At 35.0% G+C, this 16559-nt stretch overlaps 1 protein-coding gene across 1 annotated transcript in view; it reads left to right on the forward strand.

The window, feature by feature from the left end:
* The window catches only part of LOC106664686 (NADPH oxidase 5), a 108642-nt gene extending 92448 nt beyond the window's left edge, over positions 1-16194 (forward strand). Inside the window, exons 3-19 of the mRNA XM_024229511.1 lie at positions 5220-5331; positions 7945-8042; positions 8109-8229; positions 8293-8443; positions 8511-8721; positions 8788-9014; positions 9077-9265; positions 9327-9520; positions 9620-9941; positions 10125-10305; positions 10964-11136; positions 11218-11350; positions 12864-13089; positions 13232-13360; positions 13435-13644; positions 15379-15582; positions 15644-16194. Coding sequence (XP_024085279.1) covers positions 5220-5331; positions 7945-8042; positions 8109-8229; positions 8293-8443; positions 8511-8721; positions 8788-9014; positions 9077-9265; positions 9327-9520; positions 9620-9941; positions 10125-10305; positions 10964-11136; positions 11218-11350; positions 12864-13089; positions 13232-13360; positions 13435-13644; positions 15379-15582; positions 15644-15841 — 3079 coding nt within the window. The 3' untranslated portion in view covers positions 15842-16194. The remainder of the gene's footprint in view (positions 1-5219; positions 5332-7944; positions 8043-8108; positions 8230-8292; positions 8444-8510; positions 8722-8787; positions 9015-9076; positions 9266-9326; positions 9521-9619; positions 9942-10124; positions 10306-10963; positions 11137-11217; positions 11351-12863; positions 13090-13231; positions 13361-13434; positions 13645-15378; positions 15583-15643) is intronic.
* Positions 16195-16559: the final 365 nt, after the last annotated feature.

Raw genomic sequence — 16559 nt, forward strand, 5'->3', positions numbered from 1 at the left:
TAGATACGCCGCTGCTCTTCTACCACTTGAGCTGTCGTGACCTCGATCCACTCGGACATCAACTTCCTATCTCAACCGCTCGTGCCATTAACTTTTTTTCATCTCAACTAAAAACCTTAATTAATTGTAATATATACACATTGTTTATGTATATGTTTCAATATATAAACATATATATAAAAAAGGCATAAACCCAGCACAGCAGAATAAAAGAACAAAGAAACTTTAGTACATCTTTTATACGGTTCGTAGACCATATCGGTTTAAATTCCAAGGCCTATTCCTTTCTTCCGGTTTAAATTTTTCGCCTTACAAGCTTCCGATTTTTTTCAAAATCGTAGAAATTGTGGTAAATTTGGAAAGACTCAATTGATCAACAGGAACTTTTAAGATTATAAACTTATAACTTAAAACAAGTAATGAATAACCTTAGTATACCACTTCCTCTTCATATCCCTCTCAAACCTTTTAATCCTTCTGATCTTAAGTACATACCACATTCACACATCCCCAAGTGTAAACTCCAACTGGACAAGACCTAATTTCTTTCGAAACTTTCCACAAAAAGCCATAGTTTTCTTAACAACAACATATAATGCCATCCCACGACCTACTCACTATCCTCTCTTAAGGAAATATTCCGTCATTATTCTCATTCAAACCGCGCAACCACAAACCTCCTACAGATCCATCAGCCTTCTTCCTGCAATGACCTTTTAAAGCGATTCATACCCATCCTAGATACTGATGAAATAATTATCTCTCACCAATTTGGCTTCCGTCCACATCATTCTACGATCCAACAAGGTTTCAGAGTTGACGACACCATCTCCTCTGCTCTAGTCAACAAAGAATATTGCTAGGGTCGTTCCTAGCTGTAGCACAAGTTTTTGTTAGGGTCTGGCGCACAGACATGCTTTATAAATTTAACAGCTTCCTACTCACTCCTTATTATTTTATCCTGAAACCCTATCTAAACTAAAGCTGCTTCAGAGTGAGGTGCGGCAATCAGTTCTCGGAAATCAGCCCGATTCAAGCCGGCCGAAAGGGGAGCTTTCTTGGTCCCATCCTTTATATTATCTATACTGCTGACTTACATGCTCACCCCAAATCATCCTCATCACCTGCGAGGACGATACCGCAATTTTCCCTCGAACTTGAATCCTATCCAAGCTACCTCCAACATGCAAAAGTGGAGGACAAGACTGAATGAAGAAAAATGAACTCAGTGTAAGTTCGCATTGAAAAAACAGTCTTGCCGTCCACTGTATCATCAAAAAAGAGATAACAATTTCCATTCAAGACAAATATTTAGGACTAGACAATACCTAGAGAGCAGACTGACGTGGAATCCACATTCAAAAATTAAGGAACAACAACTTGACAGAAATTTGGACAACTACGAAGACTACTAGGACCGAAATCAGTGTTAACCGCCGACACTAAACTAACCTTATACAAGAAATTCACTAATTTCGTGGTCCGCTTGACCAATTAATATATTACAATTAATTAAGGTTTTTAGTTGAGATAAAAAAGTCAATGGCACGAGCGGGATTCGAACCCACGATCTTCGGCTTGATACGCCGCTGCTCTACCACTTGAGCTATCGTGACCTCGATCCACTCTGACACCAACGTCCGGGTTCGAATCCCGCTCGTGCCATTGTCTTTTTTATCTCAACTAAAAACCTTAATTAATTGTAATATATTAATTGGCCAAGCGGACTACGAAATTAGTGAATTTAGTAAACAAGAAAGTTCAAAAAATTTAGTGTGGTGCTTGGGTAGAGAGAATTCTTCCTTGTGTCTTAGGAAGGTGCTGAAGATATTACAGAAAAAGAATTTTAGATTTGTCTGGGTGGTTGGAGGCAGTATTTATTGCTTAATTTTCCATTAATTAACCCTTTTTTAATCTCAAATAAACCATTTTTAACGCCAAATCAACCATTTTTACTCATTTTTATAGATATTTTTAACTACATGATAACAATTTTTATTGCGATCATATGTACCAGGATGACTCAAATGTTGGCAGAATGGATATATAGCTTTTTGGCGTCAAATTAACCCTTTTTTTATTTTCAAATAAACTAGTTTTAACATCAAATTAACTTTTTATAATTTCATATTAGCCCTTTTTTAAATTGAAATTAACCATTTTAACTCATTTTTATAAATATTAAAAAGGGTTCATTTGAAATGTAAAAAAATTAATTTGAAGTTAAAATGAGGAACAGTTGTCCACATCCCAACTCAAAAATCTTTTGTAAAAAGCCCACTTCAATGCCATAGAATCCGATGCCATAATTTACATTAAAAAAAGGCTGCAATTGGAGAAGGCCGAACTCAGAGGATTGGTAGAACTACTGGCATCTGAGAAAACAACATGGGCATATGCAACGAGAGCCCATCTGCAGATTATGTACTGAGGAGGTGGAAACGGCCAACCGTATCGTCTTCGAATGCGAAGCAACAGCTCAATAGAGATTTAACCTAACATAAGAAAAAACTTAGGGAATCAAATTGTAGCAGCGACAGTCAATGACCTGATACTTCTAAGGAGAAGGATTGAGTCTATTGCACTGAACTAAGGAACTAGGAAGGTACAATAAGCCAAAAGGCTGCAGTGCCTAGAGAGCACAAACCCCGCTTTCTAGTATCCTTTTTTTGCCATACCATACCATACATAAAAAAAGCCATAATAAGATGTTATGTTGTACTATTAGTTTCAATTTAGTCCAAAACAGTCAACAGTTAGTTTACGCATGTTGCAAAAAAAAAAAAAAAAACGCTGGCAAAATGGAACGAAATGAAGTTCAGTGCCCAAACCATCGTCTCCTCCTCAATGTCCAGGGCTAACGAAATATCAAGCAAAGATATTCAATGCTATAAGTTCTTATCCTGCTAAAAATTACACAACATTTAGAATGATTCAAGTAAATTTTGTTATAGCTACCTGCTAGCCCTATCAAATATTTCAGCAGTTCGACATAAAAGAGCTCCACGGTTGGTGTCATCAGTAGTTAAGAAACAAGATACTGTAAAAGGATCGTTAATAGAGCAAAAACAATAGTGGGCCTAGTATGCCCCCTTGAGGCACTTTTATTTTTTTTACGGGAACCGTCTATGCAGAACCATTTCCAACCCTATCAAACATTTCAACAGTTCGACATAAAACAGCTCCTCGATTGGTGTCATCAGTAGTTAAGAAGCAAGGTAATATAAGAGAGGATCGTTAATAAAGTAAAAACAATAGTGGGCCTAGTATGCCCCCTTGAGTCACTTTTATATTCTTTACGGAAACCGTCTATGCGGAACTATTGCCAGCTCTATCAAATATTTCAACAGTTCGACATAAAATAGCTCCACGATTGGTGTCATTAGAAGTTAAGAAGCAATGTTCTGTAAGACAGGATCGTTAATAGAGCAAAAACAATAGTGGGCCCCGTATGCCCCCTTGAGTCACTTTTATATTCTTTACGGGAACCGTCTATGCGGAACCATTTCCAACCCTATCAAACATTTCAACAGTTCGACATAAAACAGCTCCACGATTGGTGTCATTAGTAGTTAAGAAGCAAGGTTCTATAAGAGAGGATCTTTAATAGAGCAAAAACAATAGTGGGCCTAGTATGCCCCCTTGAGGCAAATTTATATTCGTTACGGGAACTTTCTATGCGGAGTCATTGCCAACCTTAAAATCCACAAGTAGACTTCCTTGTAGATATAATGCCAAAACCATGGACGAGAAATAATTTTTTTTTAAATATGTATATTAATTTGCAAATGAAAGGAATTTATTCCGGTATATAATAGTCCGTAAATATTAAAACACAGAATGATTTCTAAAAATTGTTTATCGCCCTGGATCCTTCGATGCCGTTTCGTAAGATGATTACGCGATCTTTCAACGTCCTCGTATGATTTATGTCCTAACTTTATCTGTCCTTGAATTTGGGCAATTAATATTGTCAGGTCGTTTAGGTTGCCGACCGTACGGGTGGCTAATTTGTCAAGTTTGATGCCGTTTTAATAAGCGTTTTTAGATAAATTAATTTGGTTTCTCTCTGTCAAAGGACGACATGACCTATTTTGTTTCACGCCGTCCTCTATTGCACACTTTATTTACAACAGTTTAAATTTTGACTAGATTAATTCCAGCCGTCTTGTGCGCAAGGTTTGATAAAAATATGAAATCTCACCTCCAAGACGGAGACGGAGTTGGAAACAGTGATAGAGAAAATGCGCGAAGAAATTTGGTGATGATGAAGGGCGATAGTAGTAACTGGACGCACGTTAAACTGGCAGAGGGTCGACTTTATTGGCTGCTACTAGGTCCACGAAAAGCTCGACATTCAGTCCAAGTCGTCTGTCGAGTTTGCGATGAATTCGAACATTATGAGTGTGTTAGATTCTTGCTCCATTAGAGGTCAGATCTTAGAGGGGTGCTGCATGTTCATTGGCTGCTAGGTTGACAGACAGCTGGAAACCAAGTCGGCTGTCAAGTGAGTTGTTGCTGGACTCTGTTGCGTGATGCTTGGATTGCCATTTCGTATATTATTGAATTTGAGAACAAGTCTAATGTAATGCAATACCTTTCAATTAATTGAGGTTTTTAGTTGAGATAAAAAAGTCAGTGTCACGAGCGGGATTCGAACCCACGACCTTCGGCTAGTCACGTTAGCTCAAGTGGTAGAGGAGCGGCGTATCTAGCCGAAGGTCGTGGGTTCGAATCCCGCTCGTGACACTGACTTTTTTATCTCAACTAAAAACCTTAATTAATTGAAAGGTATTAATTGGTCAAGCGGACCACGAAAACTGGTGAATGTAATGCAATATTTTTGCACTATCTAACATTTTTCTGTACCAATTTTCAGTTTTTTTTGCCATTTTCATAAATATCTAATGAGCTTGTGAATTCCTCCTAATATGTGAATTTTTCCTCCTATTATTTTTGGGTGTAGATTTATTAGACATCATTGGACAAAAAATGTTCTGTAAAAGTCAGGTTGAAAAAGCAGTTTAGTTACTTTTAAATTTGTGATAACTTGTCTTCAAAATTTACGTTTCCCAGGTCTTGAGTACTGCACGACCTATTCCAAACTCACGTCAACGAATAAGTAAATTTTATTCCCGAAAAAAAATTTTGTTTCTGTCATGATATAATAACATAACAGCGCAAGATGAAAAAATCTATAAAATGTTTCTTATTTTCAGGGATGAAAAGCAAATTGACTTGGCCGAACAGCTGGAGAGCGTGGCTTACGTCCTCTGCGGAGACGAAAGGGTGTCACTGGACAAATTCTGCCAAATCTTTCAAGCCAAAGGGGTAATTAAAAGCTATATTTTGACCTAAAAGTGTAAGATTGATGTTAAAACTATAAAAGCCGAAACCTCCTCACTAGACGAAATACACCGCTTTAAACTTGTCCCCAGGGCATCGGTGGCCGCAACGGTTTAGGCGTTGACAGGGCGCTCATCACTGTAAGGTAAAGGTCCCGGGTTCGAATCCAGCGGCCGTGCATTCAACCCGACATACTTACAAATGGGCTTTTTTTTTTCAAAAACACCGGCACCCTGAGGGTTGATATGACCTCTGCTGTTGCGAAACCGAAAAAAAACCGAGCGGATGGCTAACTCAGTGCTATGTACGTCTTACTCGAAGATCCATTATAATTCTTTCGATTGCATTTTTATGCTATTCAAATTCAATAATGAGCCATTGGATACGTGCTACCTCGCTATGTTTACATATAATTGGGGTAACAAGCCGACAAAAAAATGTTATAGTTAAATATACAAAAAATATAACTTTAAAACCTTAGTTTCTTTTTGAATTGTTTAATTCAAGATTTTATGATCTCGTGTTAAAACGCGTAACAAAAGTTATCAGCCTGGGGCCGTCAGTTATGCTAAATACATTGACTTAACTGTACGGCGGGTTTAGTATTTTTTCAATAGGCGGCGTTTTGAAATTTGTCATGCCATGAAAAGGTGTCGGCGCCTTACGACCTCGCACACCGCAACCAAAGGAATTCTTAAGCTTTTTATCAGATCCCAAAACGGCGTATTCTGAAGGATCTCTCCTATTGACAAAGGACGTGTTCCTTCCTGGCAATAGCTGCACTGGCTTATTTCTACTGGTCCGAGTCTGACCATATGCCCCTGGAGTCTGTAGGGTCAGTCGTTAGTCCTACTCACTTTGTTCTGTTTTCCTTGTCTCTTCAGAAGACTTTTTTTCCAAAACTGGAATATATCCTTTCATTAACCTCCTAAACTAGAATATCAAGGTCATCCGTAACCCTATTTTTTTCATTTACATGCCTGAGAGAGGGCTAGAGAGAATTCTCATATGCAGCCCAATCCGTCTCTCTAGAATTGCCATATTTTCTATGTATTAGGGGGAAATTAACTAATTTTTATTTTCCAACCAACCCTTTTTAAGCGAACTATTGGGTTGTCCGGAAAATAATGCAGGATTTTAAGTTTTCATTAAAAAAAATCTATATAAAATATTCTGTTTACGTTTACAGGATTACTCATTTGTATGAATGTCAACACTTATTAATCCTCTTCCAAATGANAAAAAAGTCAATGGCACGAGCGGGATTCGAACCCACGATCTTCGGCTTGATACGCCGCTGCTCTACCACTTGAGCTATCGTGACCTCGATCCACTCTGACACCAACTTCCCATCTCAATCGCGCCTTTTGAATTTTCCCTCCTTTTTGCCATTTTTCAAATGTCGTGTAATCCATTTGATTCTCGGCGACAAATGGAAAAAATGACTTTTTTATCTCAACTGAAAACTTTAATTAATTTTAAGATATTAATTGGTCATGCAGACCACGAAACTAGTGAAGTTATTATAATCGTTGAAAAGTGAGTTTTTTTTCTCTTTCGTGCGATGTCAATAACTTTTGTAAGATTTCCGGTGGATAGGTGGAATAGTTTCAAAGTTATCACCATTTATTTGTGATTTTAGAAAAAAGATCATAAGCATTTTTTAATCAAAAATTTTGAGAAAAAAATAAGTTTCTCTTTATTTTTCCGAAAATGTTATTTAGGGATTTTTCGCAGCGCAAAACTTCTTTTTGCCTGAAAAAATATTTTCGCTTGTTTGCTACGTCGCTCGGTCCATTTCCATCAAAGCACACTAGCGTTTTTCCGTCTAAGTAACACTTTTTAACTTCAAAGTATCCTTTCTAACTACAAATGAATAATTTTTAAGTTCGAACGCGCTCATTTTAATGACAAATTAATAAAATTTAAGTTTAAATTAAACATTTTAATTTCCAATTAAACGTTAAATTTTCAATAAGATGTGACCAATTCTAAACTTGTAAACGTTCGTGAAATAAGCATGTTAGTAGCCAGAACTTTGAAAAATATTTTTTTTTCAAAGTTGAAAAACTTACTGTGGTGATTCTGAACTACTATTTCCAAATTTGTGTTTAGAGGTTTTTCTTAACTACAAATGAACTTCAAATTATCCTTTCTTAACTACAAATGAATAATTTTTAAGTTCGAACGAGCTCATTTTAATGTCAAATTAACAAACTTTAAGTTTAAATTAACCATTTTAATTTCCCATTAATCCTTATTAACTTCAAATTCGCCTTTTTAATTTCAAATTAACTCTTTTTAACTTGAAATTAACCTATCTTAAATTCCAAATAACCCATTTTAACTTTCAATTAACATTTTTAATTTCGAATTAGACGTCTTTAATGTCAAATTAACTGGAATTTTCCCTCCTTTTTGCCATTTTTCAACTGTCTTGTCTTGTAAGTTTATAAGTGCAAATGTAACAACTATAAATGATATAGACAACTTTGAACAGAAATATTTCAATTTTTAAACATTGAAAATATATTTTGTATTATTACAATATGTACATTACAATAATCCATTCGTCTTTTAATACTTTCTTTTCCAAAGATTGTTGATAAACTGTTTCGACTTATCGACCTGGATTCTGATGGGGTGATCACTGCCGCTCAAATAATGGAGTTTTTAGCAAATGTGACAAATTCAAGGTAATCTAAAAACGTTTTGATGAAGTACATTATTTCAACGTTTTAAATCACACCCGAACGTTTCAGGAGAAGAACCGGTTTCGACAAAAGCAATTTGGAATGGCTGGAACAATTATTTCGTCAAACGGTTGGAAACGAAAAAGAAATTAGAAGAGACGACTTCAAAAAAATACTCATTACAAAAAATGTGAGCCCAAAATATTTTAAATGAGAAGTACAGATCACACGGTAATATACTCTTCAATTTCAGCCATTTTTTACAGAAAGAGTTTTCCAAATTTTCGACAAAGACAATTCAGGATCGATATCGATGCAAGAGTTTCTTGACGCTATGCATCAATTTGCTGGACAGTCACCTGATGATAAAATGAAATTTCTTTTTAAAGTATACGATTTAGACGGTTAGTACCAACAAATATTTGTATATCGATAATTTTAAATAATTTGTTTTTTATATAATGGTTTTAGGAGATGGACTAATTCAGCATCGCGAACTTCAACATGTCATGAGAGCGTGCATGGAAGAAAATGGGATGAGATTCAGCGAAGAACAGATTGATGATCTCACCATGGCTTTATTCGAAGATGCCGATGCAGAGTCACGTGGAGCTATAACATATGAATCATTAAAAAATCAACTTGAAAAACATGGAGGTTTACTTCAAAATCTTACAATAAGGTTGATATTTTTGTTTATTTACTTTTGTAAATAAATATGTTGAGATGGTTTTAATTTATTTTATAGCATTGATCGTTGGCTGGTGCCACCGAAACCAAAAAGCCCACCTACATCGGCTTTAGCAAGAATCAGTGCTTTACGACCATACCAGTTAACCTTACCTTACATTAGAAACAATTATGTCTACTTAATATTTGTTACCGTTTTCTTCCTTGTCAACCTTGCACTTTTCGTATCTCGATCGATTCAATACCGCAACTACAATGTGTATGTGATATTTGCCAGAGCATGTGGTAAGACAAGAAACGTTTGAATTTGAATTTTTATTTATTTATTTTTTATGCTTATTTTTCAGGGCAATGCTTGAATTTTAACTGCATGTTTGTGCTTGTGTTGATGTTAAGACACAGCATAACATTTTTAAGAACAAGAGGATTTAGCAACTTTTTACCTTTAGATCAACATATTTATTTCCACAAGTTAACTGGCGTCTGCATTTTTTTATACAGCGTTGTACACACTATAATGCACTTGTTAAACTTCAGTACGCATTTTTTTTTAAATTGATTGATTAAAAATAACTTTTTTTTTTGCTTTGTTCAAAGGTGTGATAGTGTTGAACGATCCAGTTATTAATGCTAAAAATTATACATTAACTGAGTGGTTGCTTACAAATAAACCAGGACTTTACGGCTTGATACCAGGTGTGGCCAATCCGACAGGAGTCGCTTTGACTTTTATTCTTGGAATAATGTTCATTTGTTCGCAAACATTCGTCCGAAGAGGTGGAAGTTTTGAGGTAGAAGAGAATAATTACAGCATTCAGAATTCTAACAGATTATCAAAACTTTTTTTTAAGCACAACCAATTCTGTAATTTAACTTTTTATTTGTTATAGATATTTTATTGGACCCATTTACTATATGTACCTTTTTGGATATTGGTTTTATTGCATGGTCCGAATTTTTGGAAATGGTTTATAATCCCAGGAGTGATATACGGCGTTGAAAGAGTACTACGTTTTATTTGGATGCGATCTGAAAGAGGAAAAACGTATATAAGCTCTGGTTTACTTCTGCCGTCTCGAGTCACTCATTTAGTTATAAAACGACCGCCACATTTTGACTTTCACCCTGGCGATTATGTGTTTGTTAATATACCAGCTATAGCAATGTATGAATGGCATCCGTTTACAATAAGTTCAGCACCTGAACAAGAAGGTAGCATTTTTATGAAATTTTTAGTATGGTTTTCCCACAACTAAGTTCAATCGTTGGTAACACAATTAAGTTTTTACATAAATAAATTTAGCCTGCCTATGTAGGTTTAATGCTTTGCTTACCATTTTTTTAGTGATATCTAAAGACGTATATTTACCAATGATTGTTTTAAAAATAATTTAGGTTACATGTGGCTGCATATCCGCGGTGTTGGAGAATGGACGAATCGATTGCACAATTATTTTGAGAAGGAACAGGAAAAACTGCATAACATAAGGGAAGATTTGCCTTCTGTACATCCTGCACCGAAAACACAAAACGGGGCACCGACGACTGACAATCGGGCGATTAAAAGGATACAAGCGTAAGTTTCTACAAAACATGTCTGCCAAGTGGGTTGGCAGTATAGCTTCCTCACATTTTGTGCATGTGCATGCACAATGTTCAATAAAATTCATATGGGATCATCTAGAAAGCAATGTGCATAATTCCTGAAAATTGCATAAGAATCTGGAAAAAAAATTCAATCGTTGATACTGAAATTCCTAGAGAACTATCCGGAAACCAACTTGCATAATCCTTGCAAATTTAATCAAAATCTGTGTAATGGTTTCGTAGATACAGCTGTGCATGGGATTTTGCATTTGTGCATGCACAGGCGATACCATTATCCGATTGGATATATTCGTAGGGCACCATCTAGAAACCAACCCGCACAATTTCTGAAAATTTCATAAAAGTTGGTCTCATGGTTTCGGAGTTTTGCCGGTTACGAGAAATTTACCATAAACAGACACAGAACCAAATTTGTTCAGAAAGATCGTAAACACAAAATACCAGTTGAAATTTTGATTTTGGTAAACAACAATTTTTTTTACTACCCGTATAACCTTCAGTAGTTTGGAAGCAAAAATCTATAGGAAAGATTACATACTTATGCACATTCTTCCCTAATCCTTTTTATATTTTAGCAATATAATACACCTACTTTTTTTTTAAATATTAATGAAATTTTAATTTAGATCGTTGAAAAAGAAATTTAGTGGAAAGGATGCCAACGGAACACCAGTTACAAAAATAGTCGCATTCAAAGGCGACCAAGGTAGTTTCACCAATGAAGGATTTACCAGCAATGAAAATATCCATAGTTCAACAGAAAGTGATATTTGCATTCAGAACACTAGTGCAAGTGTTGGTAAGTAAAAAAAACTTACACAATAATTAAATCTTAAGTTTCACAGATTCCCTGTTTTATTTTTCCGTTTCCAAATTTTAGATGCAGTTAATCTTAATCCAGCAGTTAAAAAGACACCCGGGAGAATGCACCTGATGAAGAAAACTCCACTTTCAAAATCATTATCAATGCCCGATATTGACAACCGTACGAAAAAAAGGCAGAGATTTTTGGTGTAAGTAAAGCACACTTTTTTTAATACACTGTGAAAAAATCAAGTTTACAATTAATGCCATACAATTAATTACATGTCCAATTTCTTCTAAACTTCTTCGCCTCTGAAACTAAGTAAAATTTGTTCCTAATTCTTTTACTTAATTGTCCAATTTTTTTTATAGACATCTATTTTTTTGTAAATTTTGATTATAACTGTTTGTAAATAGGAAAAATATTCCTGAAGTGCTTCATTTTCTTGAAGATCCAATTTTTAAGTTGATATCTCTGAGGATACATCAATAAGTTCAGCATCAAAAAGAATCCAAAGTGATAAAATCATATTTACCCTTATTTGACTAAAAAGGGGTGATTTTAATAATAAATTTAGTTTAAGATCATTGTTACTTCCTGAAAATACAAGTCACAATTGATACACAGTCAAGTAAAAATAAATATATATCTTGGACACATATGACAAAATAATTTTCAATTTCTTTTTCCAAAACTTTTCACAAATTTCTTCACTTCTGAGACAAAAAGAAATTAGTTCCTCAGCCTCCAAGTCTTCAGCGTTGGAGTCTTTGGAGTTCTCAGACTTGCAATATTTTTTTAGGAAAAAAAGAATTTCTCTGCTCAATTTTTATAGTTTGTATACTTCGTAAATATACAAGTAATAATTTTTATCCACACTTAAAGTAATTTTAAATAAGAAAGAAACCAACATTTTGTGTAAAAATCTAGAAATCAATCTGGATGTCAAAGGTCCACAGGAAAATACTTTGGACAAATATGACAAAATAATTTTCAATTTCCTTTTCCAACACTTTTTCAAAATTCTTTGCTTCTTAGACAAGGAAAAATTAATTCTTCAGCCTCCAAGTCTTCTATGTTTGTCTTTGCAGTTCTCAGACTGGCAATATTTTTTTTAGGAATTTATCTGTCCAACTTTTATAGTTTGTACATCCTAAAGATGTAAGCAATAATGTTTATTCACAATTAGTAAAAAGTATTTTAAAAAAATAAAGAAACAGACATTTGGTATGAAAACCGAAAAATCAAGTTACTTGCAGGGAACGTCTTGGATGTTGAGGATTTCAGCTAATTATCATCCACAAGGAAAATATTTTGGGTGAATACATCAAAATTATTTTCAATTTAATTTTGTAACACTTTTCTCCCCTCTGGGATAAGGTAAAATTAGTTCCTCAGCCTCCAAGTCTTCAGCGTTCTTTGGAGTTCTCATACTTGAAATATTTTTTTACAAGAGAGAATTTCTCTCCTCCCCCCCCCAAAAAAAAAGACATTACATAAATTTTTCTAGACAATAAATTTCTGGATTTCTGTAAATAACATCACAATAAACAAAAGTAAAAAACAAAAATCTAGTAAACGTTTTAAACATTAAAAAGCTCAAGTGGTAGAGCAGCGGCGTATCTAGCCGAAGATCGTGGGTTCGAATCCCGCTCGTGCCATTGACTTTTTTATCTCAACTAAAAACCTTAATTAATTGTAATTTTTAAACATTGTTTTAGATTACGAGAATACATGAGGTCCGAATCTGAAAAAAGTTTTGACGAGTGTCAAATGAGACGAGCTCGGCTGCAATCCCTCGGACTTGCCTATCTCAGCCCGCAGAATAAATCTCTTGCACAGAGCTTTAGATATATGCGTAACAAACCAACCATAATCGCTTTTAAAACACCTAGTCTTGAAAGTTGTGAAGCCAAACTGTCGGCGCTTTCTATTCTCAGTCGCCAGGTAATGTTTCGATAGAATTGGTTTTTTTTCATTGTATTTAAATCTTTTTAAAAATGCCTTCTATTTTTGTACTTTCTTATTGTTTAATTTTTCTGTTAAGTAAAAAAATTAATCTGTTAATCTTTATTCTTTTTATACGTAGGACACTGCTTATTTGACATCTGACAGATCTAATGAAGAAAGCAAAGGTGATTTGCCAGGCGTGAGTCAACGCTTCGAAAAAAATAACACACATACATCAATAAACTACCCAGTTGGAAAACCATTGGAGGTATTATTTCTATCTGTCATTTATAGATTTGATGAACATTTTCTAAAATATGTTTTGTAAAATATTTTTTAAAGATATATCTTGATGGGCCTTATGGTGCACCGTCAAGTCACATATTCCGGGCTCAACATGCAGTGCTTATTGCAACCGGTATCGGTGTAACGCCATTTGCTTCGATACTGCAGTCAATTATGCACAGATACTGGAAGGCCAGACATTGCTGTCCAAATTGTAAGCATACTTGGGTCAGTGAAATTCCTCCAACTATCATGCATTTACGAAAGGTGAGCCGACTGATTATTATTTTTTTTTTATTGATTATTGTTTCTTTTTTTTAAAGGGTTTATTCCGTATCATTGATTCATCTATTTTATGTTTATAACAAGAAAAATAAAATCTTTCATTAAAAATGGTATTTGTTGCGAACAGAATTAATCAACAAATAAAACTTTTAAAAATGTCTTGCCTTAGTAGACTTTAATGTTTAAAGATGTCAGATACTTCTGACTTCGACTATTCACTTTTCCATTCGACCAACATCTAGATTAAAAATCTATGGCAGGGTGGATTACATGTTCAAAGGGAGAAATTGGCAACTTCTAGTCATATGTAAATACTCGGAATAGGTGAAGATGGCATAGATTGCCAGGAAGAAGAAAAATAAGAAAAATTGGCACACGTCCTATGTTCGTGCAAAGACCTACGTCGGTTCAGATTCCTACTCCTGGGAGAGGAAAAGCCAAGATCTGAAGGACACTCAGCCAGAAACAAATTTTTGGGATCTGGCAAAATGCCTTAAACTTAAACAGCTACTGAACCTTGGTTGTATTGGGACTAGAATGATAGTAGGACTGCTGACGGGCAAATTTTGGAGGCATGTGTAAATACTCAGAGCGGGCGAGAACAAACAGTGCTTTTGCTGGCATTGTTTACCAATTGTTTTACCTTGACCTCCTAACTCATCAGTCACCAATGACATGTCTTTGCTATTTACAAAAACATAGCTCTGCTACATCAAAAGTACATTAACACCAGGTCCAATAAGACTATGGATGAGTAATGCAGATATCCTGTATGGTATGGTAGAAAAGAATAATAGGAAGCGGGGTTTGCACTCCCCAGGTACCTTCCTAGTTCCTTAGTTCAGCCAATAGACTCAATCCTTCTTCTTAGAAGTATCAGGTCATTGACTGACGCTGCTGCCAGATATCCTGTAGACCCCAAGAGTCTAAGGAGTAAAATACCTCTTGCTCTACCTCGACCAGGCTGACCTGGAACCTCCACATATACAAGAAATTAAACTAAGCATAAGACTTGATCCTCCGTGCTAGACAAAAGCCTGAAACCAGAGGTCGGTACCAAAACTTCAAACTACACTGGGAACTTGGCATGGAAAGCATCAATCAGGTGACCAGGGCTAAATTCAGGAAGTTCAAAACATTCAGGGTACCTGGACTAACAGTAACGGTCTATATAAACAGTTAAAAGCTATCAGTTCTTTAACCAATGCTCGTGTATCTATCTTGTACTAATTATTATTTGAAAAAGATAAAATGCTACTACAATTAATTAAGGTTTTTAGTTGAGATAAAAAAGTCAATGGCACGAGCGGGATTCGAACCCAAGATCTTCGGTTTGATACGCCGCTGCTCTACCACTTGAGCTATCGTGACCTCGATCCACTCGGACACCAACTTCCCATCTCAACCCCACCTTTTGAATTTTCCCTCCTTTTTGCCATTTTTCATATGGCATGGAAAAATGGCAAAAAGGAGGGAAAATTCAAAAGGTGGGGTTGAGATGGGAAGTTAGTGTCCGAGTGGATCAAGGTCACGATAGCTCAAGTGGTAGAGCAGCGGCGTATCAAGCCGAAGATCGTGGGTTCGAATCCTGCTCGTGCCATTGACTTTTTTATCTCAACTAAAAACCTTAATTAATTATAATATATTAATTGGTCAAACGGACCACGAAATTAGTGAATTTAAGAGAATAAAATGCTACATTAATACATTTTTCAGGTTGACTTTTTCTGGATCAACAGGGATCAAAGATCATTTGAATGGTTTGTCAACTTGCTCTCACAACTAGAAATCGAACAGGCTGAGCTTGGAGGTGCGATGGAGCGCTTTTTGGAAATGCACATGTACATAACATCCGCTCTTCAGAAAACGGACATGAAAGCCGTCGGCCTCCAGCTGGCTCTTGATTTACTCCATGAAAAGGTACATTAAGATTGAATTAATTTCAAGAGGAATCGTTTCAACGTCGATTTTTCTTTCTCAGGAAAAACGCGATTTGATCACCGGTCTTAAAACGAGAACGAACGCCGGAAGGCCGAATTGGGACAAAGTGTTCAAACAATTGCTCGACCAGAAAAAAGGGAAAGTTACAGTGTTTTACTGCGGCCCTCCTCAACTCGCTAGAATCTTGAGGTTAAAATGCGACCAATTTGGATTCAGCTTCAGAAAAGAAGTTTTTTGAAAAACCATCGACGCATTTGACAAATTTAAGTTATGTTAAAGCACAATGAGTTACTAAATATTGTGAACTAGTATAAATAATTTAAGTTATAAATTACAGTTTAACGCCTTTGTATTTCATGTGTAAATGGATGAACGAGATAATATATTTAGAGAGAATGTGGATGAGAAAGTGAGTTTATATATTTAAATAGATTATTATAATATAAACAAATTTATAATGCACACTATTTTTTGACTTAGCTTTTAAAATTTTAAATCGTGCTCTTTTGATCAAGAGATCCATATTTTTGTTTGTCATTTTAGTTGCAATTTTAAAATATATTTCAAGATTATATTTTCTATTATACATTGTATATTTTTTTAATCTACACTTTATTACCTTATACATGTATATTGAATTATGCTTATATACTGCTTATTATTATATGAAATTTGTTTTTAAACAACATATTTGCTTCTTTTTTTTTATTGCGATGCAATTTAAAGATGAGTATATAATCATATAAATTATAAAAGAAAATATGTGTATTTATATGAGCTGCACTTTTAAATGAAATATGTCAACACGTATATTCAAAAATAGATTAAGCAAGACACAAATTTTCTTTTATTTCTCAGTGAAAATGTAGAAAAATTTATTTCTAGATGATCACATAAAGCTAGGATAGCGAAGGTTGAATATTTCCAAATAATAAAGTGATAAAATAAATTTATGA

This window comes from Cimex lectularius, unplaced genomic scaffold, assembly GCF_000648675.2.
Source record: "Cimex lectularius strain Harlan isolate CLEC.00 unplaced genomic scaffold, Clec_2.1 scaffold212, whole genome shotgun sequence".
NCBI classification, from domain to species: Eukaryota; Metazoa; Arthropoda; class Insecta; order Hemiptera; family Cimicidae; genus Cimex; species Cimex lectularius.